The 17,397-nt window shown below is 47.7% G+C and overlaps 1 protein-coding gene across 1 annotated transcript; it reads left to right on the top strand.

Moving 5' to 3' along the window:
- The first annotated feature begins 2,567 nt into the window (after nt 1-2,567).
- Nucleotides 2,568-4,296, top strand: MUC21 (mucin 21, cell surface associated). Its single transcript, XM_058669895.1, has 2 exons — nt 2,568-3,764; nt 4,019-4,296. The coding sequence occupies exons 1-2, from the start codon at nt 2,568-2,570 to the stop codon at nt 4,205-4,207; spliced, it is 1,386 nt and encodes a 461-aa protein (XP_058525878.1). The 3' UTR covers nt 4,208-4,296.
- Nucleotides 4,297-17,397: the final 13,101 nt, after the last annotated feature.

Below are 17,397 nucleotides of genomic sequence, written 5' to 3'. Positions count from 1 at the left end.
CCCAGCCCAAAGCCCTGCCTGAAGTGATCATGTCATTCTCCTTTCTCACCTTCCTCCTGACCCACCCCCCACCTCAGTCTATACCTCCCCAAGCTCAATGCTGCTTTGTCACCTGCTCACAGCTGGTAAAACGTCAGCTCCTCTGCCCAACCCCTTCCCAGCCCATGGGAAGCTATAAAGGCCCCTGCGTTCCTTCACAGTTGGGCAAGAGGCACAACACCGCACAGAGGAAGCATAAGGAACCCCAGCATCTGGCCCCTTGCCCGCTGACCTTCAGTTCAGAGTTCTTCCCAAGAGCAAAGCTTTAGGACACCCAATCCCCCAGAGGTGCCAGCCTTTACCTTTCTCAAGATCATCTAGGTCTCAACTACATCTGGGATCCAAGCGCCTTGCTTTGCAGCTATACAGAGGCATATGATGATGAAGAAAAGCAACGTCCTTCTTACGTATTGGTTACTCTTGCGTCTCCTACTTTTAGTACTTGGTAAGTCCTTTATTTAACAGTAGGTACTCTGAGAACCTTTTCAGCATTGTAGGAGATGTGACTGCAGCCAGGACTAGCTCTGGCTCTTCTCCCAGGAATCCTTTTCCTCTCATCACTTCTGTCTAACACTGTATCACCAAGGAGGCGATTAGAATGCATCGGTTAAGACTGTGGGCTCCGGTCTCAGTCAGCCCAGGTGTATGAATCAACGCTGCACCTGTGAACTGTGGCCTTGGGGTGAATGGCTCCTCCAGGGTCTCCATGTCTGTGCCTGTGAAATGTGTGAGATAGTTGGGATTTAAATAGAAGAGTTGACTATTTTGAGAAAATCACTTCTCTATGCTCTGAACTTGGTTTCACTACTTAACCCCGATTCCACATCAGCCTGAGTCAGCCTCAGACCAAGGAGAAAAGTATTTCTGAAGGAAAAGGAACTCCCATCCCATTTCCACAGCTCTGACACCCTATGCTTAAATGGGAAGCATGCATCTTTTTAAAATTGGAAATGCAGACTTACCGAGAGGAGAGACAGAAATATTGTTCAACTGCTGGCTCACTCTCCAAAAGGCCAGAGCTGAACCAACTCAAAGCCAGAAGCCTGGAGCCTCTTCTGGGACCTTTCATATGTGAGCAGGGGCCAAGGCATTGGAGCATCCTCTGCTGCTTTTCCAGAAGTGGAGCAACTGCATGAATCAGCATCCACATGAGATGCCAGCACTTGGAGGTGGATGATTAGCTGGTTGAGCCAACGTGCTGGCCTTGAAAGCATGTATCTTAAAGAACAGATCCTAAGCCCAGCGTGGTAGCCTAGTGGCAAAAGTCCTCATCTTGCATGCACCAGGATCCCACATGGGAGATGATTTTAATTCTGGCAGCCCCACTTCCCATCCAGCTCCCTGCTTGCGGCCTGGGAAAGCAGTTGAGGATGGCCCAAAGCCTTGGGACCCTGCACCCGCATGGGAGACCCAGAAGAGGCTCTGGGTTCCTGGCTTTAGATTGGTGCAGCTCCAGCCACTGCGGCTGCTTGGGCAATGAATCAACGGATGGAAGATCTTCAACTCTGTCTTTCCTCTTCTCTGTATATCTGACTTCCCAAGGAAAATAGAATAAATCTGAAGAAAAAAAAGAACAGATCCTTATGAATTATTATTGGGTCTCCTAATAAAGTGGACTTGTTAATTCTTTCCTCCCTAACCTCCTAGATCAGCTCTATCTATCCCCTCTCCACTTGTCCCTCCTATTTCTGGTTACCCTGATTTTTTTGTTGTTGTTGTTCATGGTCTGACATTTACATGAATTGTACCTCACTGCTGCTTTTTTTTTTTTTTTAAAGATTTGTTTTATTTTTAGCAGAAAGGTGGATCAGATTTATGGAGAGAAGAAGAGACAGAAAGATCTTCCATCTGCTGTTTCACTCCCCAAATGGCTACAACGCCCAAACTGTCAATCCAAACCCAGAGGCCAGGAGTTTCTTTAGGGTCTCCCACATGGGAAAAGGGTCCCAAGACCTTGGGTCATCCTCTACTGCTTTACCAGTCCATAAGTAAAGAGCTGGATGGGCATGAAGCAGTAGGGACATGAACTGGTACCCGTATGGGATGCTGGCACTCACAAGATGAGGATTTAGCCATTGAATCATTGGGCTGAGCCTGAGCAGTTCTATTTTAAGAAAGAATTAATCAAAATCTACTAGTTTTGCCTTCCTACAGGGTCCTTAATATGATATGTATATTGGATCTTGTAAAAGAGAACTTGCAATAAGCTTATCTACCAGTAACTCTAGGTCACAGGATTTTGCCATCGGGGCTATGTGGGAAAGTGATTTACCTTACTTAGTTCTTGAAAGTATAGATTCAACAGTCAGGGTAAAATTGTTGTTATAGCTGTTACTAGCTGTATAAAGTTAGGCAAGTGCCAATATTTCTAATCAGTAACTACATAATTTTTGTTGGTAATAATATTATATATGTACAGGGTTAAAACTGCATTAAATAAAATAACATTATTCATGTGATGCCTAAAGAATATATTGAAAATATATGCAATATATACATGATTAGGATTGACTTATAATGAGGTTAGCATGTTTAGCAATATTGGGCCAAATCCTATTACCTCTGGCACAATTACCTTAGGTGGAACCAGCACAGCCTCAAGTGGGACCAGCACAGCCACCAACAGTGTACCCAGCACAGCCTCAACTGGGACCAGCACAGCCTCAACTGGGACCAGCACAGCCTCAAGTGCACTCAGCACAGCCTCAAGTGGGGCCAGCACAGCCACCAACAGTGCACCCAGCACAGCCTCAACTGGGACCAGCACAGCCTCAACTGGGACCAACACAGCCTCAAGTGCACTCAGCACAGCCTCAAGTGGGGCCAGCACAGCCACCAACAGTGCACGCAGCACAGCCTCAACTGGGACCAGCACAGCCTCAACTGGGACCAACACAGCCTCAAGTGCACCCAGCACAGCCTCAAGTGGGACCAGCACAGCCTCAAGTGGGACCAGCACAGCCTCAAGTGGGGCCAGCACAGCCTCAAGTGCACCCAGCACAGCCACCAAAAGTGCACCCAGCACAGCCTCAAGTGGGATCAGCACAGCCACCAACAGTGCACCCAGCACAGCCTCAAGTGGGGCCAGCACAGCCTCAAGTGGGACCAGCACAGCCTCAAGTGGGGCCAGCACAGCCTCAAGTGCACCCAGCACAGTCATCAACAGTGCACCCAGCACAGCCTCAACTGGGATCAGCACAGCCACCAACAGTGCACCCAGCACAGCCTCAAGTGGGACCAGCACAGCCTCAAGTGGGGCCAGCACAGACTCAAGTGGGGCCAGCACAGTCATCAACAGTGCACCCAGCACAGCCTCAAGTGGGGCCAGCACAGCCTCAAGTGGGGCCAGCACAGCCTCAAGTGGGACCAGCACAGCCACCAAAAGTGCACCCAGCACAGCCTCAAGTGGGACCAGCACAGCCTCAAGTGGGACCAGCACAACCTCTAATACCACATCCAGCATACATTTAGATGGAACAAGCACAGCCTCAAGTGGGACCAGCATAGTCTCAGGCAGGACTAGCCCAGCCTCCAACCTTGGATCTAGTGTGAGCTCTGGCCCATCTGCTTCCACTGGACTGCTCACCACCTCCAACACAATCAGCACAAGCAGTACTACTTTGCTAAAGCCTAGTAGTTCCCTGGAGCCATTGGAAATCACCCTCATCACCCTGTTTACAGTTGTGGTGGCCGTGGGACTCTTTGCTGGACTCTTCTACTTCATTGTGAGTTCCTAAGAAAGAACCTCTCCTAGGAGAGAACCTAGGAAGGGCGGGGGTGGGGAGGTCTGACTATCAGGAGTCCCAGGTGAGGGGATGGACAGGAAAGGGAGTCCATAGAGAAACAGCAAGTGTTGGCGAAGGGGATAAGGACGGAAAGGAGGAGTGTCGGGGTGGTGGGGGTGTGGGGATTCTAGAACAGTCATGGGGAAGCCTTGGGAAAGATACAGTTCTCAAACCAGTGATTCTTCCTTTTCTAGAGAGAATGCCTGTCCCTGAGAAGCACTTTTGACACAGCTCTCTACTACCCCCACTTCTCCAACCCTGGCGGGGGCCCACCAAGACATAACGGAGTCCACCACAGACCTCGGTGGAGCCCTGACAGGTTCTGGAGGAGATCAGGCTCCCCGGAAACCATGGAGATGGATGGGAGACACCACGGGCCCTGAGGGCCACCTCTTCACCTGGGGAGTCAGCAACCTGAGCTGCCTTTTGTTCATGCCCAGTGACTCCTCATGGCATTGTTGGAGTCCCTGACACTTCCTCCTCCCTCTTGTCTTTCCCATGAAGAGGATGATACACTGGTCATTGAGCTAAAGAATAAATACATCCAACACAGCTGACCGAGCTCACCTATGCATGCCCACAATGCTGAGTAGAATTTCTCAGTTTTCTGAGAGACCCCCCTCTATTCTGAAATCCACCCACCAACCCGAATCTCTCTGTGGAGGTTAAAAGTAAAAGTCAGTAGAACTTGTTTGTGTTGGTGCAACCCCACTTTCTAATCCTTCTCGCTCCAGGCAGGACTCTGCATCCCTAAGACTCATCCAAACCAGCAGAGAGGGCAGGTGGCGAGGTTCTGTGGGCTCTTTGCTTAGTTAGGCCCTTGGCTAACAGAGACAAGGGTGTGGCACAAGGACAGCCAGGAGCCCAGCAAGATGAAGAACGTGGGAACAGGGTGTGCCCATTCAAAGACACAGTTCCCAGGGCACTTCAGGTACTTATGGAGCTGGTCTGTTTGTTGGGACAGGGATGCTAGCTAACACTGGTCTCTGAGTGCTCTCTTGTGGCTCCTGTTTTCCCAAGGGAGAGACTTTCTGGCCTGCTAAGGTCTCACCTCTACAGGATACAGGCAGAGGCCCGTGGTGGGGGCAGGCCTGAGAGTCATGCACCTCCATGTGCATGTCTTCCTTCTGTGGGTCTGGGGAGAAGGTCGCTGGATGTTCAAATCAGTGGAATTTGCTCCATTTTCCAACACTCATGGGCTTTTTCTAGGGTCTGCAAACCTAACTGCTATAGCTTATCCTGTAGGTCACGTTGAGCCACATGTGGGCAACCACCATCACCATCATCATCATGATGTCATGGGAGGGACCTAGCACTCAGAAAGAGAAGCCAAACTGAATACCCAAAAAGATGCCTTTCACTAGAGGGACCTGTGGAAAGCATCTTGTGAAAGATCTGGAAATAATTAAGTTCAGGCAAGAGGATCCAATCAGATCCCTAAAAACATATAACTATTTATGTATGTAATATATTATGTATATTATATAAAATGCAAATATACAAATATATAAATGAATATTCAAATTTCAAATTTTAATAGAATGTAGGAGACTGGTCTCTGTTGAGAATATTAACATGATATCTGGAAGAGCAAGCAGGGATGATAACTCAATTAGCCACATCAATACAGGGATGAAAGTCACTCAGAAAACCTAACTTCTGGGGTAGGGGTGGGCTAAGATCCAGGAGGACTAAGCTCAAAACTCAAGAGAAGGGACCCATATGTTGGCTCAGGGGCTAAATCTATATCTTACAAGTGCAGGGATTCCATATGGGTCCTAGTCCTGGCTGCTCCACTTCCCATATAGCTCCCTGCTTGTGGCCTGAGAAAGCAGCAGTGGATGGCCCAAAGTCTTGGGGCCCTGCACCCATGTGGGAGACCCAGAAGGAGGCTCCTGGCTCCTGGCTTCAGATTGACTCAGTTCTGGCTGTTGTGGCCACTTGGGGGAAGATTTTTCTGTTTCTCCTTCTCTCTGTAAATCTGCCTTTCTGATAAAAATAAACAAATCTTAAAACTGAGAAGAAATGGGATAGAGGAAGAAAAAGAACTATTACGAAGAAAGATTTGGGTCTATAGATAGAAAGGTACAACTCTGAAATGCACTGAAAATCATGATTTACACATTTTAGATAGGTGAGCTATACGATATGTAAATTATATCTCAAAAAGTCTGTTAAAATAGGGGCAGACACACCTTGTAATTAAAGATGTGAATTCTCAAAGACAAGCAACAAGTACCTTGAAGGGACAGGTGTTTGGGAAGGGGATCCCAGGTGAGCACTGCAGCTTACCACTGCTCCCTGTGCACACAGCTCATCACTGCAGCCACTGGGGCAAGTGTGGAGACTGTGAAAGCATCACTGTCCCACCTGTGTCTCAAAATGCACCCATGCCTTGAACCTGACAAAGCCCCAGCCCACCAAGCACACTGAACCCCTCAAAAAGTCCAGGGCATGGACAGGTCTGGGTTGTCCCACCTATGGTGTGGGCCAGAATCCTCATAGACGCCTGTGTCCCATTCATCTGCAGGTACATAAGTTGGCTTGTCTTGTTTCCATCATGTTTGTTTCAAACACATGTTTATTTCTTTGAAGGGGTGGGAAGAGACAGAAGAGAGATCTGTCCCTTGGCTCAATCCCCAAATGGCTACAATGGGGAGGGCTGGTCTAGGCTGAAGTCATGAGTTGGAGCTTCATCCAGGTCACCCATGTGGGTGGCAGGGGTGCAGGTACTTGATCCATCCACTGCTACTTTCCAGGTGATTTAGCAGACAGCTGGATCAGAAGCAGAGAAGTTAGGACTACTGACCAGCACTCTTACCTGGGATACCTCAGCATTGCAGGTGGCAGTGTAGCTGTTCCCATGAAGACTTCCCAAAGAGTATTAGGCACTTGTTTGCTATTTTGTAGAGTTCTTCCCAGCCTTCAACTTCCGTATGTGCTTTGTGTCTAAAGTGAATCTACCTGAGGGAACCTCTGGTCAGTCTGATAAGTTAGCTGTACTTTTCTGACTCCCCTTTCCCAATTACCTAATTTTTCTTTATAGTTCCTGTATTAAGATTTATTTCCCTGGCTCAGCGTGATAGCATAGTGGTTAAAGTCCTCGCTTTGCATGCTCCAACATCCCTTCTGGGGGCCAGTTCTAATTCCGGTAGGCCCGCTTCCCATCCAGCTCCCTGCTTGTGGCCTGAGAATGCAGTCAAGGACGGCCCAAAGCCTTGGGACCCTGCACCCGCATGGGAGACCTGGAAGAAGCTCCTGGCTTCAGATTGGCTCATCTCCAGCCATTGTGGCTGCTAGGGGAGTGAAACTTGTTTTTATTGTGAAGTCAGATATACAGAGAGGAGGAGAGACAGAGAGGAAGATCTTCTGTCGATGATTCACTCCCCAAGTGAGCCGCAACGGCCGGTGCTGCGCTGATCTGAAGCTGGGAACCAGGAACCTCTTCCGGGTCTCCCACACGGGTGCAGGGTCCCAATGCATTGGGCCGTCCTCAACTGCTTTCCCAGGCCACAAGCAGGGAGCTGGATGGGAAGTGGAGCTGCCGGGATTAGAACTGGCACCCATATGGGATCCTGGTGCGTTCAAGGCGAGGACCTTAGCCGCTAGGCCACACCACCGGGCCCAAAAGATATATTTAAATAAATCTTTATTTTAAAAAATGATTTATTTCCCTAGGATGCAGAAAATTTCGAGATGTCAAGTAAAGGGACACTTCAAAAACAATTTTTAAAGATGTTTATTTGAAAGGAAGGCTTACAGAGAGGAGAGACAGCCAGAGAGACAGAGAGAGAAGGTCTTCCATCTGATGATTCACTTCCCAAATGGCTACAACTACCAGAGCTGACCTGATTCAAAGCCAAAAGCCAGAAGTCAGGATCCAGAGGCTTCCTCTAGGTCTTTCATGTGGGTACAGGAGACCAAGGGCTTAGATCATCCTCCACTACTTTCCTAGTGTGTAAGAAGGGAACTGGATTAGAAATGCAGCAGCTAGGACTAGAACTGTTGCCATATGGGATGCTGCTGGCAATGCAGGTGGAAGTTTCACCTGTTGTGACACCATATCAGTCCTTCAAAACCTTTTCTAATGTAGGCATCACATACCCAGAGTGGGGTTTATTGTTTTTTCCCAACCACATATACATTCCTGTTAAGACCTAAGTAGAGTTTAAGACACAGATAATATGGGTATGTGTTAGAATGTTGTTGGGGCAGTGTGGTACCGCGGATTAAGCTGCCACTTGCAATGCTGGTATCCCATATTGGAGTGCTTGTTGGAATCCTGGCTGCTCCACTTCTGATCTAGCTTCCTGCCAATGGAATGGGCCTGAAAGCAGTAGATGAAGCCCAAGCCACTCACTCACTCTTAGTTTCAACCTGGCTCAGCTCCAGCTGTGTGGGCATCTGGAGGAGGGAGCCAGTAGATGAAAGACCTGCCATCCTGCCCTTCAAATCAATCAACCAATCGTGTTTTGAAAGATTTTGCTTGTTCAGATAAACTGTAGATGGAAATGGCAGCATTGATACAATTTCTGTTTAACAATCTCAACTCTTCCTTTCATAGTCAAGGGAGGTGTCCTCCAGAGGAACCATCTGGGAAGGTAGGGCTGGAGCAGGCTTGGTGTCTTTTTAAACCTCAAGGAACATCCCATGTAAAGTCCAGCTACCCCACCTGTCTTCTATTTCTTTCTTTCTTTCTTTCTTTCTTCCTTTCTTTCTTTCTTTCTTTCTTTCTTTCTTTCTTTCTTTCTTTCTTTCTTTCTTTCTTTCTTTCTTTCCTTTCTTTCTTCCTTCCTTCCTTCCTTCCTTCCTTCCTTCCTTCCTTCCTTTCTTTCTTTCTTTCTCTTTCTTTCTTTCTTTCTTTCTTTCTCTTCCTCCCTCCCTCCCTCCCTCCCTCCCTCCCTCCCTCCCTCCCTCTCCTCCTTCCTTCCTTCCTTTCTTTCTATTTATTTATTTGGAAAGTTAGATATACAGAGAGGAGAAGAGACAGAGAAAATCTTCCCTCCAATGATTCACTCCCCTAGCAGACACAACGGCTGGAGATGAGCCAATCTGAGGCCAGGAGCCAGGAGCTTCTTCAGGTCTCCCAGGTGGGTGCAGGGTCCCAAGGCTTTGGGCCGTCCTTGAATGCCTTCCCTGGCCACAAGCAGGGAGCTGGATGGGAAGCGGGCTACTGGGATCAAAACCAGTGCCCATATGGGATGTTGGCATGTGCAAGCTGAGGACTTTAGCTGCTATGCTATCACGCTGGGCCCCAACCTGTCTCTTGTAGAATATCCAGGCCTCCTGGAAATGTGTTTGGGATGCAGCCGTGGCTAAGAAGCACACATCCCTGAACAGGATGGCATCCTCTGTCAGAAGGGCTTCCTGGCCATCAGTTTCTTGGTTTCATTTGTACATTTTGAGTGTTTCAAGGAGAAAGATGCTAAAAGCTGCATGCTGACTCCCACCTGCTGGATGTTACCTGTGAGGAAGAAAGGTGCGTGGGTGGTGGAGCATAATCTCCGGCTCCCCGTTTAAGCTTGGCGTGACCCTGCACACACCCTCAGCTCTCTGCATCGCAGTTTCCTGGTTTTTAAGAATGAGGGTGCACCAGAGCTGGTGCTTTGGAGTAGCAGGTTAAGCCTCTGACTGTGGCACCAGCATCCCACATGAGCACTGGTTTGTGTCCCAACTGCCCCTCTTCCATTCTGTTCTCTGTTAATGGCCTGGGAAAACATCAGAGAGGGGCAAGTCTTTGGTCCCTATATCCACTTGGGAGACCCCAAAGAAACTCCTGGCCCTTGGCTTTCAACTGATTCAGCCCCTGCTGTTGTGGCCAGTAAAAATCTTTGGGCAGTAAAATACTTTTTCTCTCTCTCTCTCTCTGTCTCTCTCTCTTACTCTTTCTCTCAACCTTTCAAATAAATAAATAAATTTTTTTTAAACACTTCGGGTGAACATGGTAACTCCTGCGTGGGTATGTTGCAAGCCTATTAGAATGGTCCTGAATTTCATAGGCACTCAGCACATTTTATTATTCTTTAATTGGATAAGTCAACTGTTCATATTTTCCTGAAAGTATGGAAAAACACATTCTCAGGAAAAATATTTTCATTTCATTGTTCACCACAAGGTGATTGGGGGCCATACAGTTGACACATGGGGTCTTCCTTCAAGTCACAGGATGTTTTTGAAAGCTCATCAACGTATCTTTGGGAGCAGAGGAGCATGTTAGGGCAGAAATATTGCAGATGTAGGACATGCTAGCAAAGGCAAAACTGCAGGCAGTAAAGGCATTAGTGGTTGCGGGGGAGGGAGGACTGGGGAGGAGAGGGGTGCAGAGGCAGAGAGCATACAGGACTCCTAGAGCAGGGACCCCACTCTCTGAGAGGCTACAATGGCAGGACCCCATCGGGATCTACTTCTCAAAGTCTGTAGACTCCACAGCGGCAGGAGTGAACCATGAGGTGAGGCTGGGGCCTTGGGCCATCCACTATGTGAGTGATGTCTGTCAGTCTGTCAGTTGCAGCAAGGGTGTCACACCAGAGCAGGAGGCTGGCAGTGGGCGATGCTGTGCAGGTGTGGGGCCAGGAAATGTGTGGGGATGTTCCACATCCTCTCAGCTTTGCTGTGAATCTAAAGCTATCCTGAATGATTATTCATTTTAAAATATATTTATATATTATTAGGTACATAGACTACTAGAATGTTTATGTAAAATGTATTTCCTAATTTCCATATATATGAAAAACATTATATATACTATATACATACTATATATAGTATATATACTGCATATACTATATATAGGATATACACATACTATATACTGTATACATATGTGCATATATAGTACATATAGACATATGGTACATATATACATATATAGTATGTATAGACTGTACAAACACTGTATGATATGTATACTATATATACACACACACACTATATATATAATAGCAAGATGGAGGAACTGAAGTGTATGGTAATTTCATAAGGCAGAATGAATAATGTAAAAGCATGGACTGCTCAGGAAGAGCTACACACATGTTGTTAGCAAGAATGATGTGGGGATTGAGTTACTGTGGAGTTCAGAGTGTGCTGGGGACATGTGAGTGGAGGAGGCAAGGGGGCAGCATTCTGCACAGCTGCCTGGGATGTCCTTATCCCACACAGGAACACTTGGTTCAAGTGCTGACGTGGCTTCCCATTGCAGCTTCCTGTTCCTGTGTGCCCCGGGAGGCAGCAGCTGACAATGGCTCAGGTCCTTAGGGTCCTGCTGTGCATCTGGGAGGCCTGGATGGAGCTGCTGGCTCCCAGTTTCAACCTGGCCCAGCCCTGGCCAGTACAAGCATTTGGGGACTGAATATGTGGATGAAAGGTCTCTTGGACTCCATCTTGCTCTGTCTTGACTTTTAAAGAAGTAATAGCTTTTTTTGTCTGTTTGTTTGTTTTTTAGTGTTTGTTTGTTTTTATTGGAAAGACAGAGCAGATTTACAGAGAGACTGAGATCTTCTATCCGCTGGTTCACTCCCCAGACTACTGGAGTTGAGCCTATCTGAAGCCAGGATCCAGGAGGTTCCTTGGGGTTTCCCACATGGGTGCAAGATCTCAAGGCTTTGAGCCATCTTTGACTGCTTTCCCAGGCCACAAGCAGGTAACTGGAAGGGAAACAGAGCAGGGACACGCACCAGCATCTATATGGGAACCTAGCACTTGCAAGGTGAGGATTTAATCATTGTGCCATGCCTAGAAGTAAATAAATTTTGTAAAAAGTGATCAAACAGTTTTATTAGCTCAATGTCTATATTTAAAACACATTCTTGGAGTGATTAAATTTATGATAAAAATTTAGGTGAAATATGGGTGTGTAGGGGAGAGCACCTAATTTTCAACATTTTGTATCTATGCACACATTGAAGACGGCAGCCCATGCATGTACAGAGACTGGTCCACAACAGGGGTTCCAGATGTTCAATAAACTCTCAGCAGCCTCACAAAAGGCCTCCAAAGTCAAGGACGGCTGCCACTGTGACAGGCTGGGAAGGGAGGAGGGCATCAAAGCATCGCCTTTCACAGAAAATGCTCTTTCTTATTTATTTTTCTGATAGACCATACGCCTGTGTGGAGGCATTTGAGACATCTCAGGAAGAGGGTGCTGTTTAAACTGCATGAACATGAAAAGAGGCAGGGCAAAGCTGACCTCTTTAGCGGCGGGGTTGAGAGCTGAGCCGGGGCAAGGTAAGGATGGGAGAGGTGGCAGGGAGGGTCTGGAACTCAGGCGTTTGTTCCGTGGGCCGGTCAGCGCAGGTTGTACCAGAACGGATTTCAAATCTATGGTATGTCTTTCTAAATTGCCTACACTGTGCAGGTGTGTTTGGTTCCTCGAATTCCTTACCTTGTGACAAATTGATCTGTTGCCCTCTAAAGCAAACATGAGGCTAAGCTCTTGCTGTGTGTGCTGCTTCCTTCAGCGTCACTGAACTGACTCTGCAAATAGGCACTCCAAAAATCACCCCTGGCTTGTCCACTTCACTTGGCAGCCTGCCCTTAACTCATCAGTTCTCCTGGCCTGTCCATTCTGACAATGTTTTCATCTATTTTTCAAACTCCACACAATAGGGTCTCTTTGATTTCTGTCTTTTATTGCATTCCATGCAGGGCTTTCTGGTGGGGAGGAGAGGGATGGGTGCCAGATTCAAAGCCCTATCTGCACATGACAGGCTCATCTATTTTTTATATGGGAAAAGCAGTTCAGATTTATGTAGAGAAGAAGAGATAGAGAGAAAGATTTTCCATATCTGCTGGTTTACTCCCCAAATGGCTGCAGTAGCTGGAGCTGAGCCAATTTGAAGCCAGGGGCCAGGAGTTTCTGGGTTTCTTACACAGGTACAGGGTCCTAAGGCATTGGACCATTCTCTGCTGCTATCTCAGGCCACAAACAGGAAGCTGGATAGAAAGTGGAGCAGCCAGGACAGGAATCAGTACTCATATGGGAACTTGGTGTTTGCAAGGTGAGGATATAGCCACTGAGCCATGGTGTCTGGCCCTTGTGACATGCCCTTTACAACGGCCTAGGGCACAGCCTACCAACTGGACCGATGGCTTAATACCCGATTCTTCCTCTTACTAGCTTTGTGAGTTTGGTCAGTTCCTCAAGTACTCTGACTTATTTTCCTCTTTTATGCAATGGAGACAGGGCCCAGTATTGTGGCATAGCATGTAGAGTAACAGACTGTGGCACTGGCATACTATATGCACACTTGTTTGTGTCCTAGCTACTGCACTTTCTTTTTTTTTTTTTTAAAGATTTATTTATTTTATTACAAAGTCAGATATACAGAGGAGGAGAGACAGAGAGGAAGATCCTCCGTCCGATGATTCACTCCCCAAGTGAGCCGCAACGGGCCGGTGCGCGCCGATCCGATGCCGGGAACCAGGAACCTCCTCCGGGTCTCCCACGCGGGTGCAGGGTCCCAATGCATTGGGCCATCCTCGACTGCTTTCCCAGGCCACAAGCAGGGAGCTGGATGGGAAGTGGAGCTGCCGGGATCAGAACAGGCGCCCATATGGGATCCCGGGGCTTTCAAGGCGAGGACCTCAGCTGCTAGGCCATGCCGCTGGGCCCGCTACTGCACTTTCAGTACAGCTTTCTGCTTATGAACTGGGAAAGTAGCAGCAGTAGATGACAGTACAAGTGTGTGGGCCCCTGCACCTACATGGGAGACCTGCAAGAAGCTCCTGGCTTCAAATTAGCCAAGCTCTGGACATTGTGACTATTTGGGGAATGAACTAGTGGATGTAAGGTCTTTCTCTGTCTTTCCTACTCTCTCTGCAACTCTACTTTTCCTACAAAATAGATAAATTTTTATAAAATACCCAAGCACTGGGGCCATCTTCTGTTGCTTTCCCAGGCCATCAGCAAGGAGCTGGATTGGAAGTGGAGCATCCAGGACTTGAACCAGTGCTCCTATGGGATGCCAGCAACACAAGTGGAAGATTGGAATGGTATACCACCATCCTGGCCTCAATAAATACATAAAAAAAAAAGGAGCCAGTAGTGGCAGTGTGGCTTGGGGCTTCTGGGCATCAATGCAGGTTCCCAGGGAGCAGATGAGATGAGGTGAGGTGCAGGAGACAGAAGCTGGAAGAGTCTGGGGAGATACCCCCCGAGGAGGCAGTAGTGCCTCTCAGGCACACCCACTTCCTAGTGGAGGGGAGACCCTTTGAAAGGACAAAAGCAGCCCGAGATGGGGTACTGAACTTTGTACAGTGAGTATATTTACCTAATCTTCTGAAGTTTTTTGTTTGTGTTGCTTTTCGTTTTTAAATTGAAGTTTAAAATCTGTACAGCTAGGAGGTGTAAAGCGTGCCTGGTGGCCACAGGTGTGGGAGATGCTAAGCTTTCACATGCACGTTTGGGAAAGGACCCATCTTCCAGGCCCAGATGTGCAGCATCCCCCTTACCCAGCATCGCTAACCCCACCAGCAGCATCTGCTCCAACCTTGATCATCATCCATGTTTCCCCCACACTTTCCTGGAAATGGAGCCAGGTATTAAGTCCTCCAAAACCATCCTTCCTGCAGAAAATGCCATAGAAGTGCCAATGCTGGCAAGTCCACATCCCTCCCCTTGCCTCTGCTCTCCCTGCCATGGGTGGCAACCAATGTGAGGTCAGTGAGACCCCATCAGGGCACATATGTCCTTTGCACCCCTGAATGACACACTGCAAACTACAGCCTGAGGCGAGTCGTGATGCTCAGAAATCCAAATCCAGAAATTGATCTAGGCCAAAGAACCACAGCCAGAGGCAGAGCAAAGCTGGCAGTCTGTACCTCATCTCCAGCCCTCTCACCTGAGCTTGACCTAGGAGTGAGACTTGCTCAGTGTCCATCTTCCCTGCCCTCAGAGGAGCCAGGGTGAGCCAAGTCTGTCTTTCACGCAGTCACGTGCTGCTCTGCACCTAGGAAGGAACTTTCTGGTGAAATCTGGTGTGTTCCTCATACTCCTCACACCCTCCCAACCCCTGGCTTCCTCCAAAGACACCAACTGACCTTTAACATTAGTCTGATTGCTTCTTTTCTTCTGCAAAGGGCTCCTGCCCTGAAAATGAGGCATACTCAAAGAAAACAGGTTTCCGATCACCTCTGGCTCAAAGGGTGGGTCCCTTCCACGCTGACAAGTTTGATCTGCTCAGTCGGCTTCCCTCCCTGCTCGCTCTCTGGTCTGCACCCTTTGATCCTGCTGACCTGGCCTGAGTTCCTGCAGGGTACCTCTTTCTTAAGAATGCTCTGCTGCTGCCAGCACTGGGAAAAGATGCCCCTCCCTGGAGAGGGAGGACCTGAAGCTCTGGCTGCCCCCACCCAGGAGCAGCTATAAAGGCCACAACTATGCCCATGGGACAAAAAGAGGAAAAACCAGAAGGTAAACAGTGGAGCAATTCGTGAGGTCCCCACACGCCCACAAGGCTTAGCCCGGCACCAGCCGGCCTTCAGCTCTTATTGTGTGTACCTGGGCTTCCCTGCAGTGCCCTACAGGTGTGTACGCCTCAGACTCTCCAGCTTCGTGGTCCCTTCCCTCCAAAACGCAGGTGCTCTGATGGCGACCCCTGAGGAGGGGAGAAGTGGAAACCCTTCGGCTGCTCTCTGGTTCCTGTGGCTGTTTCTCTCTGGACCCCTGGGACCAGGTAAGTGACATCTCAGAGAATGACAGAAAGGTACAGAAGCTGCCCAAAGACATCTTGCAGAAGCAAAGATAACCCACTTTCTTGTGCATGCCTGCAAAGGCCAGTACTGACTCCAATGGCAAGACGGAAGCTACCTCAGTTGCCAATCTGTACCCAGCTCCACCTGCTGTGGGCCTGAGCACAGACAGGGGCTGTGGGACAGGGGGTTGGTCTTTCTTATGCTTCTCGAATAAGTGACTCTAATTGGAAACCTAGTTCCAAGAACATTCTTTATGTCAAGTTAGAATCAGGTTGCTGGTCTGAGTCAAGTAAAACACTCCTTCCTTGAATGCTGCTTAATTTCAAGTTGAATTCTGAGAGTTTCATCTTTCAGAATTCCCATGGAAATGGTCATTTCGCTCCTGTGGAATGTCTGTTATCAAAAAGATACATAAAGAAAAAATAACAAGTGCTGGTGAAGTGTGGAGAAAAGGGAACTCTAATGCGGGTGAGGATGTAAATTATCACAGCATTGTGGGGACCAGGAGGAGACGGCCTCAAAGACCTTGGAGCTGGCAGATGACCCAGCTATTCTGCTTCTAGAAATACATCCAGAGGAAATGAAGTCAGCCTATGAAACATACCTACACTGCCATGTTGATAGCCTTACTATTCCTATTAGCGAAGATATGGATCCACTTGGATGTCCACTGGTGGGTGAGAGGAAAATGGAAGTGTGATACACATTATATATACACAATGAAATATTACTTAGTCAGAAGAATGAAATCCTGACAGTTCTAACAAAATGGGTGCAATTAGAGATCATTATGCTAAGTGAAATAAGACACAGAAAGACTAGTATTGCATGTTTCAGGAATTAGAAAACAGGCTGAAAATATCTGGTATACAGATACCTATAAATACTTTCTTTCCTGGATTATACCTCTAGTATACCCATATATGTAATCTTATGTAATCCTCATTTTATGATCTAGGTCTTCAATTCCATCTTTTGCAACACGAATATATCCACCCTGCTTTGTTTGTGTTTATACTTCTAGAGCATATTTTATTCTCAAACTTTTCAAATGCTTTGCTTTGGATGTATCTCTTCCATATCACATATAGTTGCACTTGCTGTGTGACCCATTCTGAAAACCACTTTTGCCAAAATGAAGATTTACTTTTACTGAAGAAAGAAGGGAGGGCAATTGGATAGATGCAAGAGTGGCTGTGAAAGGAAACAGTGGCGAAGTGGTGGGGGAGAAGGAATCCTGCTTGGTGAGGGGTCCCACACATTGTCCCAGCCCAGTGGTGCCGGGGGACTTTGATTCTTTGCTTTCTTGCAAAGCCAGCATTTCGTTTTAGCTGACAGAGGCCATGTTAATCAGCCCTTCTGATTCCTTTGCTCTGACTCCAGGATGGTACATCCAGGAGAGGGACGTATGAGGAACAGGTGCAGGTTCAGTGGCAAGGATGCTAGGAGGCATTTTTGCATAGCTCTCCACTTATGCTTCAGCCTCACTTACTCACTATTTCAACTCTCCCTCCAGCATTCTTTTTTCTTTCCCTTTCCTACAGCCTTCATCCTGAGTGCTTAAACCATCCTCTATTTACAAATGACTTCTAAAACCCACCTCTCACCTGTCCTGACTGCAGTCCTGTCCACTTGATCTCAAACAATCATCATTCATGTAATCACTCAACAAACATTTAGACACACCTGCCCTAGACACAGAAAACCACAGTCCCTTCCCTCGGGGCACTCTCAGTCTCTGTGAAGGAGAAACTTACAGTTTCATTACACATGGGGATGGGGGTGGATGTTTGTTTAGCCTAGTGAGTAAGGTATTAGACGAAACTCCATTGCTATGCTGGGTCCTCGTCTCCCCTCCTGCCATCTTGGGGGCTTTGCTCAGTAT

Source organism: Ochotona princeps, chromosome 1 (genome assembly GCF_030435755.1).
Source record: "Ochotona princeps isolate mOchPri1 chromosome 1, mOchPri1.hap1, whole genome shotgun sequence".
NCBI classification, from domain to species: domain Eukaryota; kingdom Metazoa; phylum Chordata; class Mammalia; order Lagomorpha; family Ochotonidae; genus Ochotona; species Ochotona princeps.
Note: the sequence above shows the minus strand (reverse complement) of the source record. Positions and strands in the feature narration are given on the sequence as shown.

Coding starts and splice junctions, on each gene's coding strand:
- MUC21 (XM_058669895.1), top strand. CDS start 2,568: ATGTTTAGCAATATTGGGCCAAATCCTATTACCTCTGGCACAATTACC. Junction 3,765..4,018: donor CTGGACTCTTCTACTTCATT/GTGAGTTCCTAA, acceptor TTCCTTTTCTAG/AGAGAATGCCTGTCCCTGAG.